Genomic DNA, 13,914 nt, shown 5'->3' on the forward strand with positions numbered 1-13,914 from the left:
TGTTTATGTCGGAAAGAAAAGTGTTACAAATAGTTTAAAAAGCTGAGAGGCAAAAAGGTAATAAATTACTGACGCCAGATCCACTGAGTATGACATGTAAATTATTAGAACGTGTAAGAAAGAACGTGTTGAAAGTAGAGAAAGTTACACATTATTTATCAGACGTAAATATACAGAAAGTTCCACATTCTTCATCTTACGTAAACATACAGAAAGTTCCATATTCCTCATCTAACGTAAACATACAGAAAGTTCCATATTCCTCATCTAACGTAAACATACAGAAAGTTCCACATTCTTCATCTTACGTAAACATATAGAAAGTTCCATATTCCTCATCTGAAGTAAACATACAGAAAGTTCCACATTCTTCATCTTACGTAAACATACAGAAAGTTCCATATTCCTCATCTAACGTAAACATACAGAAAGTTCCATATTCCTCATCTGACGTAAACATACAGAAAGTTCCATATTCCTCATCTGACGTAAACATACAGAAAGTTCCATATTCCTCATCTAACGTAAACATGGATTCAGGCAAGGAATGCAGCGCTGGACAAACCACAATAAACGAGGAATGCTCACCAAAATAAGGGCAGCCAAAGAAGAATGAAAAAACGAGGAGTGCTCACCGAAAAAAGGCAGCCAAAGCAGAGCGAAAAAAAACAAGAAACGCCCACAAAAAAAAAAAGACAGGGAAGTATTCAGTGAGCTCGACAGAAGATGCCACTTCGTGTTCACAAATGAGATCACGAAGTCAAAAGAGAGAGAGAGAGAGAGAGAGAGAGAGAGAGAGATGGGTAAATTATATATTCTTGGAGAGTAAAAGAAAAAAAACGAGCCTTTTAAGCAAACTTACAAAGCATTAATATAGATAAGGTAATAGTTATAAAACAAAAATAAGAAGTAGTTACAACGAGTAAAAGGTCTTAAAACAACGGCTGAAGCAATTCATCAAGGGACGGCATATCAATGCACTGCTAGAAATTATGCAGTCAAATGGCCCACGTGAATATTAAAAAAAAAAAAAGCGAAGAGAAATAGACTGGCATGAAGTTTACAACATGGAATCAGTGTTTAGACTTCACTTCCCCTCACACTCAGGTAGTCTCAGAAGAGTAAGAGGAGCGCACTACACGAAGGAACACGCTACACGGAGCGCACTACACGAAGGAACACGCTACACGGAGCGCACTACACGAAGGAACACGCTACGCGGAGCGCACTACACGAAGGAACACGCTACACGGAGCGCACTACACGAAGGAACACGCTACACGGAGCGCACTACACGAAGGAACACGCTACACGGAGCGCACTACACGAAGGAACACGCTACACGGAGCGCACTACACGAAGGAACACGCTACACGGAGCGCACTACACGAAGGAACACGCTACACGGAGCGCACTACACGAAGGAACACGCTACGCGGAGCGCACTACACGAAGGAACACGCTACGCGGAGCGCACTACATGAAGGAACACGCTACACGGAGCGCACTACACGATGTAACACGCTACACGGAGCGCACTACACGAAGGAACACGCTAAACGGAGCGCACTACACGAAGGAACACACTACACGGAGCGCACTACACCAAGGAACACGCTACACGGAGCGCACTACACGAAGGAACACGCTACACGGAGCGCACTACACGAAGGAACACGCTACGCGGAGCGCACTACACGAAGGAACACGCTAAACGGAGCGCACTACACGAAGGAACACGCTACACGGAGCTCACTACACGATGTAACACGCTACACGGAGCGCACTACACGAAGGAACACGCTAAACGGAGCGCACTACACGAAGGAACACGCTACACGGAGCGCACTACACGATGTAACACGCTACACGGAGCGCACTACACGAAGGAACACGCTACACGGAGCGCACTACACGAAGGAACATGCTAAACGGAGCGCACTACACGAAGGAACACGCTAAACGGAGCGCACTACACGAAAGAGCACACTACACGAAGAAGCACTCTGCACATATTGCACGAAGCACTGGTGCAAAGCCCCACACCGTCCACATTTCATGGGGAAATGGAACAGAATTCTTCCTCCGTAAGCCATGCGTGTTGTAAGAGGCGACTAAAATGCCGGGAGCAAGGGGCTAGTAACCCCTTCTCCCGTATAAATTACTAAATTTGAAAAGAGAAACTTTCGTTTTTCTTTTTGGGCCACCCTGCCTCGGTGGGATGCGGCAGGTTTGTTGAAAAAAAAAGAAAATATATATATATATATATATATATATATATATATATATATATATATATATATATATATATATATATATATATATATATATATATATATAATTTATGTACATTCTCATATAAATGTGTATATTTATGAACCAAATCACTAATTAGTAAAGTCAGGTCGTTAACAATCCATAAACATAAACTGGTTTAAATTTAACAATTCATAACTACTTAAAGATTCAGCTTATGTGAGTATGGGATGAGTGAGTGGGTATCGAGCGAGGGATACTGTTGCGACCCAGTGTCCCTAAAATCCTACCCATCTCCGAAGTACAACTAATATCAATAAGTGTTATGTTTGTTGTAGTTGTGTCCTCCCCAAATCATGTGTGTGTAATAATTCAGGACTGTTCCTGTAAGCCTCATGCACATTATTTCTGACAGTCTTGGACAAAATGGTAACTAACACCTATATCACAAGAGAAGTGCAGCTGCGACCTGAAATACAGTCAGGTACTGAAGAAGGGACACCACGAACACAACTCTCCTCCTGTAACTACAAAAAGGAAATTAACATGCACAAATCATCTTGGTAAACACGAAATAAACCAACACATAAATTCAAACACACAAAACTGACACAGAATACGACATATACATCGTGAGATTTATTTTTCTCAGCGTATATGTGTTCAGAGTTTACTTTAATCCCTATTTTAGGGATTAAAACATTCCTGTGTGGTGATGAAAGGTTTAGTGCAGCCTTAATGATCCTGGTATAGCCTATATAAACTTTAAACCCCATTAAGCAACCAAAACGAAGATTTTTCACGTCAGTTGGCCCAGTATTAGAGGGACCAAGAGCTACAACTTAATCTCTGGCGAAACGTTCCCGCCACAAAGATTCCCAAATTTTGCACAACTGTCTCATTTTTCAATTTGTCGGTTTTCTAAACCGTTTACAAACCAGGGGTCCCCAACCTGCAACCCTCGGGCCGCATGTGGCCTTCGGGCCGCATGTGGACCTTGGGCCGAATGTGGCCCTTCTTGGAAATGGATGCGGCCCTCACCTGAAATTATTAATTCACTTTTATGTAGCTTCCACACTGCACAGTGTCAACACATACGAAATATTCAGAGCCATTTTTATTCCTAAACCTCAACGCGGCCCTCCTGTAAATTTGGCTTTTCAAATTGGCCTTTTCATACTAAAAGGCTGGGGACTCCTGACTCATAAGTTAGTCCCCATTATACCCAAATAGATTATCACAGGCAATTAGTGGTAACAAAAGAGGTGTTAAAAACTCTCGAAGAGAAATGGATACATGGCAGAGCCAGGATAAATCTCGCCCTGGGTACTAACTGAAGATGAAAAATTGTTAAGCAAACTATTAGTGGTAGTATTTTGTTCTCCAGGAAAACAGGAGGAAAAATTTTTCTTGCTGAGGAAGTCGTTGTCAGATGACTTAGTGATTATACGTTATAATAAGAGTAATAATAATAATATAATAATAGTAATAATTATTATTATTTTTTATTAACACATCGGCCGTCTCCCACCAAGGTAGGGTGACCCGAAAAAGAAAAACTTTCATCATCATTCACTCCATCACTGTCTTGCCAGAGGCGCACTTACACCACAATTATAAAACTGCAATATTAACTCTCCTCCTTCAGAGTGCAGAAACTGTACATTATTATTATTATTATTATTATTATTATTATTATTATTATTATTATTATTTTTATTATTATTATTATTATTATTATTATTATTATTATTATTATTACCTTCAGGAGGAAGCACTAAACTCTTACCTGGAGAGAGTTCCGGGGGTCAACGCCCCCGCGTCCCGGTCTGTGACCAGGAATCAGATTCCAACAGTCATCCAAAACACTCAGAACTCACCACCTGGAGGTAATTAAACAACAACTGGCTTACCAGTCTTTTGTTTTTTCCATCCCATCTAAACAACTGGTGATGACATTCTCGTGTCTCACGCTTAGCAGCAACACTAACACAGGTCTGAAATTAAACCTGGAGACTAAAAACCTACCAGAAAGCTGAAAAAAAACTATTGATATATGAGTGATTGATTATTGGGACGATGTGTTAGATTCTGTATAGCTTGGTATTCTGGTATCTGTCAGGGTACGTGATTTTCCACTAAGAATGATGCTTTTATATTCTTGTATTTTGTGTACTAATTGTCAGAGGTTTCTTGTGTTTTGTACACTTCTTGATCTGCAGTGTACGTGAGGAAGGAAGATAGCAGAAGACCCGACTCACGAAATCGTAATAACACGGTTTCAAACAAATCACTGAGGTTATCTGTAATCCTGTATTTTTTCGTCTTATGCGAATTCTGGGTACCATCATGGAGGCCCAGTCATATGCGCTGGACTTAAGCCTGTTGTATAGCAGGTACTGTGGGTATTGTGATATAACGATCACTCACAATGTGTGCGCTCCGCTGCTGTGCCTCCGCTTACGGTGGTTCATAGTAATGTCTGTTTACCCTTTGCACCTTAAAAACCGTACTGTAAAGTTTAGCGTTAGAAACCGAACATGTTTGCCTTAGGAATTGTTTTCATTCACTCTTCTCACTGATTAACATCTGCGTGTTTGCATGGTGAACATCTGAAAGTGTCTCGTATCTTCCCCAGACTCTCACTTATATAATAATGGGTTGTAGAGGCAGCGAGGCTCGACGCTCTTAAGGTGGTTTTTACGTCACCTGAAGGTACTTTAAGCGTGTCATGGCGTCACAATTTCTGGGGATATATAGGTGAGTGCGGTGCTTGGAGTAGCAGTTACCCCCAAGCTGACACCTCCAGCTGACTTCTCCAGTCACCTCACAACCATGAAGGTACCTCACTCCAAGCATGTTTAACATATTGCATAGTTCAGTATTTTTTTATTCAGATGTATATATAGGATTACATGAAGTATTTATTTATGAAACTAAATTATGTAAAGAAAATAATGCACAATGCTGGTTCTGGTATGCTGCAGAATCTCTCACGTCTGAGATGTGTGATTGTCTGAGTGTGTTCAGGAATTTTTAAGATGTCTTGAAGGGCAACTTAAGAATGTGTTTCTTAGTACTCTCATTGTTGCTTGTCACCCCTCAGACCGTGGCTCTTCTATTATGTGTGGCTGTGGCAGCGGCACGGGCGGCTCCCCAGGGCTACGGGGCCCCAGGACCCATTGGATCCGGCGGATCCGGTGGGTCGGGCGGATCCGGAGGGTCCGGCGGGTATAGCGGGTCCGGAGGGTCCGGGGGGTCCGGAGGGTCTGGTGGCCAGTACGCCTCCGCACCTGCAAATTACAACTTTCAGTGGGATGTCGACGACGCAGCCTCTGGTAACTCCTTCGGCCACGGGGAAGAAGCCAACAACGGTATAGTACAGGGAAGGTGAGTCAACAATCACTGAGCCTTTATACGAGTAATAACCATGTGAGACATTCTTCATCAACACTTTTCCTGCCTTATTTGTTCAAGATAGTGGACTCCACTAGCTTAACTCCCACAGTAACATTAGTCATTTCACAAACATGTCTCATATTCTGGTATTTGTACAGTTTCATATCTGATGTGTATTTCTTGTCCCTCCCTCAGGTACTACGTGAGGCTGCCAGACACTCGTCTCCAGCAGGTAGAGTACACCGCTGACGACTCCGGCTATCACCCAGTCGTTACCTATGAAGGCCAGGCCCAGTTCGGCGGCGGAGGTGGAGGTGGATCTGGCCAGGGCGGAGGCTACTACCCCTAGTCCCGAAGATCAAAACGCACATTTGCTAATTGTTTTGTCTTCCGTTTCTTGTATTTTGTGTTAAGCTGTCATGCAGGTCTTGGCAAATTTAGTGCGTTCATTGTTTATATCTGAGGCATTTCTGTACTCGTATTTTAGATACATATATGTAAATAAACGTATGTAAGAAAAGTGTTTATTTTTTATTTAACCAGAGATTAAGAGATATATTATATAAAAATGTGAACATTAATGACACTTTACATGAAAAAAATTAAATCAGACGATAAACTAAAAAAAATTCAGAACCTCCTTAAATGACGTTTATATTCTGAAATATTTGCCTCTTGTTTACCTTTAGACTTTTGAGGATAGTTTTCCCTCGGGTCGGTCTCAGACCAAACCACCTGGTCAGTTAATCAGGCTGAAGATGCTCGCCAACAAAGGTCTGACGTAGGCACCATGACCCTTTCTGGTCAGAACTGTCTGGAGGAACTTGTCAAGTTTTCTCTTGAAGATAGTCAAGCTTGATAAATGAGATGATAAATGTCTCATTTATTAACGTGTCGGTTTGTCCCCTTTATAAACGAAAGGAGGGTGTTGAAAAGTCTTGGATCCCGCATGATTATCAGTTATCTAACAGCATCCTTACTGAATCTCTGTTGTTAATCTGTGCCATCTACCATGCCGCAGCCCCCCCCCCCCCACTTTCGTAAGGGCTAATTAATTTCAATTTACAAATTTGGAACCAATCCCTCGAACATTTTTCTGATTTAAAGTTTATTACATCTCTCACCAGAAATCCATAAATGCAAAGTGAGTTATGTTAATATTTTCCGGTAATTTAGAACTGAGTAATTCGTTACGTCCAGCGAAAATTCTCTAGGACTGCGAGTTCATTTTCCTTCAAAGGGATTATTAATGAAGAGTTACGTTAAAGTGTATCATCACTGGCTTTACATCTCTTATTTTGAAGTTTCTTGATATTCATCGTTGTCCTTGCAGTCATGCATGAAACATTATTGTGATAAATAAGACATATTTGCAGCGACTGAATATCTTTATTGGGGAAGGCTTTGGCTTGCACAGCAGGCCGAACAGAGATGAATATAACACTGGAAGCACCAGACGTAGTTCTGACGTTGTGACTCTGTCACCCACAGCAGGAAGAGTGTTCATCTGTACATGACTTGAAGAAGATTATTGTGTAGGAACATCGTGTAGGAAATAAAGGTACCCAAGTAATAATAATATAATATAATAATAATAATAATAATAATAATAATAATAATAATAATAATAATAATAATAATAATAATAATAATAATAATAATAATAATAATATCTTTATTTACTACAAGTACATGTACAAGGTATACAGTCCTAGCTGACATCACTGACATACTACTATATAGAAAGCCCTTTGTTATACAGAGCATTTCGGGCAAATTATGTCCTTGTCCCCGAATGCGACCCACATCTGTCGACTAACACCCAGGTACCCATTTTCCTGATGGGTGAACATAGACAACCAGTGTAAAGAAACACGCCCAATGTTGCTACCCTCGCTAGGAATCGAACCCAGACCCTGGCCGTGTGAAGCGAGAGCTTTACCCACCAGGCCACGGGGGCAACAAATGTTGCAAATATCTCTCAGTCGTCAACTTGTCAATATTACACAGCTTCAATAATTTAATATGCCATTGTGTTATTATAATTGAAAATTTTTATATTTCTTTTCGCTCGACTGACTTTTTTTTTTTATATATTCTCCGGGGCTTTTCTTTTGGCTTCAAACTGCCTATAGTGAAGGATGCAACTTTTCCCTTATTGAAAGATATATTGTTTTCTGTGACCTGCTGGAAGACCTTCTTACGCAGGTTCCAACCCTCCCATGTAGGTTCCAACCCTCCCATGTAGGTTCCAACCTTCCCATGTAGGTTCCAACCCTCCCATGTAGGTTCCAACCCTCCCATGTAGGTTCCAACCCTCCCATGCAGGTTCCAACCCTCCCATGTAGGTTCCAACCCTCCCATGTAGGGTCCAACCCTCCAATGTAGGGTCCAACCCTCCCATGTAGGGTCCAACCCCTCCCATGTAGGTTCCAACCCTCCCATGTAGGTTCCAACCCTCCCAGGTAGGTACCACCCCTCCCATGTAGGTTCCAACCCTCCCATGTAGGTTACAACCCTCCCATGTAGGTTCCAACCCTCCCATGTAGGTTCCAACCCTCCTGTGTAGGGTCCAACCCTCCCATGTAGTTTCCAACCCTCCCATGTAGGGTCCAACCCTCCCATGTAGGTTCCAACCCTCCCATGTAGGGTCCAACACTCCCATGTAGGTTCCAACCCTCCCATGTAGGTTCCAACCTTCCCATGTAGGTTCCAACCCACCCATGTAGGTTCCAATCCTTCTATGCAGGTTCAAACCCTCCCCTGCAGATTTCAAACCCACCAACGCATGTTCCAACCCTCCCATGCAGGTTCTAATCCTCCCATGCAGGTTTCAAACCCACCAACACATGTTCCAACCCTCCCATGCAGGTTCTAATCCTCCCATGCAGGTTCCAATCCTCCCATGTAGGTTCCAACCCTCCTATGCAGGTTCAAACCCTCCCATACAGGTTTCAAACCCACCAACGCATGTTCCAACCCTCCCATGCAGGTTCTAATCCTCCCATGCAGCTTCCAATCCTCCCATGCAGGTTCCAATCCTCCCATGCAGGTTTCAAACCCATCAACGCATATTCCAACCCTCCCATGCAGGTTCCAACTCTCCCATGCAGGTTCCAACTCTCCCATGCAGGCTCCAACTCTCCTATGCAGATTCCAACTCTCTCATGCAAGTTTCAACTCTCCCATGCAAGTTCCAACTCTCCCATGCAGGTTCCAACTCTCCCATGCAGCTTCCAAGTTTCTCATGAAAGTCCCAACTCTCCCATGTAGGTTCCAATCTTCCCATGCAAGTTCCAATCCTCCCATTCACGTTCCAACCCTCCCATGCAGGTTCCAACCCTATCAATACATGTTCCAACTCTCCCATGGAAGTTCCAATCCCATTCAACGCAGGTTCCAACCCTCCCATGCCGGTTCTAACCCTCCCATGCAGGTTCCAACCCTCCCATGCAAGTTCCGTCTTCCATGCAGGTTCCAACCACATTCAACGCAGGTTCCAACCCCATCGACACAAGTTCCAACTCACCCACCGAGCTGCTAACTCACTACCACTTACCTGCAGCCTCACCACCACTCACCTGCAGCCTCACCACCACTCACCTGCAGCCTCACCACCACTCACCTGCAGCCTCACCACCACTCACCTGCAGCCTCACCACCACTTACCTGCAGCCTCACCACCACTCACCTGCAGCCTCACCACCACTTACCTGCAGCCTCACCACCACTTACCTGCAGCCTCACCACCACTCACCTGCAGCCTCACCACCACTTACCTGCAGCCTCACCACCACTCACCTGCAGCCTCACCACCACTTACCTGCAGCCTCACCACCACTCACCTGCAGCCTCACCACCACTCACCTGCAGCCTCACCACCACTTACCTGCAGCCTCACCACCACTTACCTGCAGCCTCACCACCACTTACCTGCAGCCTCACCACCACTTACCTGCAGCCTCACCACCACTTACCTGCAGCCTCACCACCACTCACCTGCAGCCTCACCACCACTCACCTGCAGCCTCACCACCACTTACCTGCAGCCTCACCACCACTTACCTGCAGCCTCACCACCACTTACCTGCAGCCTCACCACCACTCACCTGCAGCCTCACCACCACTCACCTGCAGCCTCACCACCACTTGCAGCCTCACCACCACTTACCTGCAGCCTCACCACCACTTACCTGCAGCCTCACCACCACTTACCTGCAGCCTCACCACCACTTACCTGCAGCCTCACCACCACTTACCTGCAGCCTCACCACCACTTACCTGCAGCCTCACCACCACTTACCTGCAGCCTCACCACCACTTACCTGCAGCCTCACCACCACCACGAGACTGATATATTGACAATTCTCATGATATCAAATACATTCAAATCCAATGCGATATTTTCACCCCCTGAGGGTACAGACACTGAGAGTACAGACACTGAGGGTACAGACACTGAGGGTACAGACACTGAGGGTACAGACACTGAGAGTACAGACACTGAGAGTACAGACACTGAGAGTACAGACACTGAGAGTACAGACACTGAGGGTACAGACACTGAGAGTACAGACACTGAGAGTACAGACACTGAGAGTACAGACACTGAGAGTACAGACACTGAGAGTACAGACACTGAGAGTACAGACACTGAGGGTACAGACACTGAGGGTACAGACACTGAGAGTACAGACACTGAGAGTACAGACACTGAGAGTACAGACACTGAGGGTACAGACACTGAGAGTACAGACACTGAGAGTACAGACACTGAGAGTACAGACACTGAGAGTACAGACACTGAGAGTACAGACACTGAGAGTACAGACACTGAGAGTACAGACACTGAGAGTACAGACACTGAGAGTACAGACACTGAGAGTACAGACACTGAGAGTACAGACACTGAGGGTACAGACACTGAGGGTACAGACACTGAGAGTACAGACACTGAGAGTACAGACACTGAGAGTACAGACACTGAGGGTACAGACACTGAGGGTACAGACACTGAGAGTACAGACACTGAGAGTACAGACACTGAGAGTACAGACACTGAGAGTACAGACACTGAGAGTACAGACACTGAGAGTACAGACACCGAGGGTACAGACACTGAGGGTACAGACACTGAGAGTACAGACACTGAGAGTACAGACACTGAGGGTACAGACACTGAGGGTACAGACACTGAGAGTACAGACACTGAGAGTACAGACACTGAGAGTACAGACACTGAGGGTACAGACACTGAGAGTACAGACACCGAGGGTACAGACACTGAGAGTACAGACACTGAGAGTACAGACACTGAGGGTACAGACACTGAGAGTACAGACACCGAGGGTACAGACACTGAGAGTACAGACACTGAGAGTACAGACACTGAGAGTACAGACACTGAGAGTACAGACACTGAGAGTACAGACACTGAGAGTACAGACACTGAGAGTACAGACACTGAGAGTACAGACACTGAGAGTACATACACTGAGGGTACAGACACTGAGAGTACAGACACTGAGAGTACAGACACTGAGAGTACAGACACTGAGGGTACAGACACTGAGAGTACAGACACTGAGGGTACAGACACTGAGAGTACAGACACTGAGAGTACAGACACTGAGAGTACAGACACTGAGAGTACAGACACTGAGAGTACAGACACTGAGAGTACAGACACTGAGAGTACAGACACTGAGAGTACAGACACTGAGAGTACAGACACTGAGAGTACAGACACTGAGAGTACAGACACCGAGGGTACAGACACTGAGAGTACAGACACTGAGAGTACAGACACTGAGAGTACAGACACTGAGGGTACAGACACTGAGGGTACAGACACTGAGAGTACAGACACCGAGGGTACAGACACTGAGAGTACAGACACTGAGGGTACAGACACTGAGAGTACAGACACTGAGGGTACAGACACTGAGAGTACAGACACTGAGAGTACAGACACCGAGGGTACAGACACTGAGAGTACAGACACTGAGGGTACAGACACTGAGAGTACAGACACGGAGGGTACAGACACTGAGAGTACAGACACTGAGGGTACAGACACTGAGAGTACAGACACCGAGGGTACAGACACTGAGAGTACAGACACTGAGGGTACAGACACTGAGAGTACAGACACTGAGGGTACAGACACTGAGAGTACAGACACTGAGGGTACAGACACTGAGAGTACAGACACCGAGGGTACAGACACTGAGAGTACAGACACTGAGGGTACAGACACTGAGAGTACAGACACTGAGGGTACAGACACTGAGAGTACAGACACTGAGAGTACAGACACTGAGAGTACAGACACTGAGGGTACAGACACTGAGAGTACAGACACTGAGAGCACAGACACTGAGAGTACAGACACTGAGGGTACAGACACTGAGAGTACAGACACTGAGAGTACAGACACTGAGAGTACAGACACTGAGAGTACAGACACTGAGAGTACAGACACTGAGAGTACAGACACTGAGGGTACAGACACTGAGTGTACAGACACTGAGAGTACAGATACTGAGAGTACAGACACTGAGAGTACAGACACTGAGGGTACAGACACTGAGAGTACAGACACTGAGAGCACAGACACTGAGAGTACAGACACTGAGGGTACAGACACTGAGAGTACAGACACTGAGAGTACAGACACTGAGAGTACAGACACTGAGAGTACAGACACTGAGGGTACAGACACTGAGAGTACAGACACTGAGAGTACAGACACTGAGAGTACAGACACTGAGAGTACAGACACTGAGGGTACAGACACTGAGAGTACAGACACTGAGGGTACAGACACTGAGAGTACAGACACTGAGAGTACAGACACTGAGGGTACAGACACTGAGAGTACAGACACTGAGAGTACAGACACTGAGAGTACAGACACTGAGGGTACAGACACTGAGAGTACAGACACTGAGAGTACAGACACTGAGAGTACAGACACTGAGAGTACAGACACTGAGGGTACAGACACTGAGAGTACAGACACTGAGAGTACAGACACTGATAGTACAGACACTGAGGGTACAGACACTGAGAGTACAGACACTGAGGGTACAGACACTGAGTGTACAGACACCGAGGGTACAGACACTGAGTGTACAGACACCGAGGGTACAGACACTGAGAGTACAGACACTGAGAGTACAGACACTGAGAGTACAGACACTGAGAGTACAGACACTGAGAGTACAGACACTGAGAGTACAGACACTGAGGGTACAGACACTGAGTGTACAGACACCGAGGGTACAGACACTGAGAGTACAGACACTGAGAGTACAAACACTGAGAGTAGACACTGAGAGCACAGACACTGAGAGCACAGACACTGAGGGTACAGACACTGAGAGTAGACACTGAGAGCACAGGCACTGAGAGTACAGACACTGAGAGTACAGACACTGAGAGCACAGACACTGAGAGTACAGACACTGAGAGCACAGACACTGAGGGTACAGACACTGAGAGTAGACACTGAGAGCACAGACACTGAGAGTACAGACACTGAGAGTACAGACACTGAGAGCACAGACACTGAGAGTACAGACACTGAGAGCACAGACACTGAGAGTACAGTCACTGAGAGTAGACACTGAGAGCACAGACAATGAGAGTACAGACACTGAGAGCGCAAACATTGAGAGTACAGACACTGAGAGTAGACACTGAGAGCACAGACACTGAGAGTACAAACACGAGAGTACAGACACTGAAAGTACCGACACTGGAGGTACAGACACTGAGAATACAAACACGAGAGTACAGACACTGAAAGTACCGACACTGGAGGTACAGACACTGAGAGTATAGACACTAAGAGAAGGATGAGCACCTCTGCTCAACTCAAGGAAAGGTGACAAAGAACTTCATGTTTACCTTCTGGTCTGAACGAATTGAAAGACATTGTACCAGTATAAAACTCTTGCGTGTAGATTTGCTTCAAAGATACAAACATCGCCATCAGATGTTTTCTCAAACATACAAACACTTGGGAAGCAAAAGAACGAGGAAAATAAGCAATGCAAATATGCTGTCTCTGGTAATCCTGGAACCACAGGGTAACATACGTAGTCTTTGAGTGAGGAAGGACACACGCAAATCCTTTTCTTCGTAGGCTTCGAGTAACAACTCGAAGTGCATCTTCGAAGAGGAAGAGATTGTGCCAGTCAAGAAACCCCTCTCCCCCCGTCGTATTACTCTAGCACGCAAGGTCTTTGACCA

At 45.3% G+C, this 13,914-nt stretch overlaps 1 protein-coding gene across 1 annotated transcript; it reads left to right on the top strand.

The window, feature by feature from the left end:
* Positions 1-5,046: 5,046 nt before the first annotated feature.
* LOC128689272 (pro-resilin-like) lies at positions 5,047-6,113 on the top strand. Its single transcript, XM_053777404.2, has 3 exons — positions 5,047-5,097; positions 5,363-5,646; positions 5,851-6,113. The coding sequence occupies exons 1-3, from the start codon at positions 5,092-5,094 to the stop codon at positions 6,002-6,004; spliced, it is 444 nt and encodes a 147-aa protein (XP_053633379.1). The 5' UTR covers positions 5,047-5,091; the 3' UTR covers positions 6,005-6,113.
* The last annotated feature ends 7,801 nt before the right edge of the window (positions 6,114-13,914 follow it).

This window comes from Cherax quadricarinatus, chromosome 18 (genome assembly GCF_038502225.1).
Source record: "Cherax quadricarinatus isolate ZL_2023a chromosome 18, ASM3850222v1, whole genome shotgun sequence".
Lineage (NCBI taxonomy): Eukaryota > Metazoa > Arthropoda > Malacostraca > Decapoda > Parastacidae > Cherax > Cherax quadricarinatus.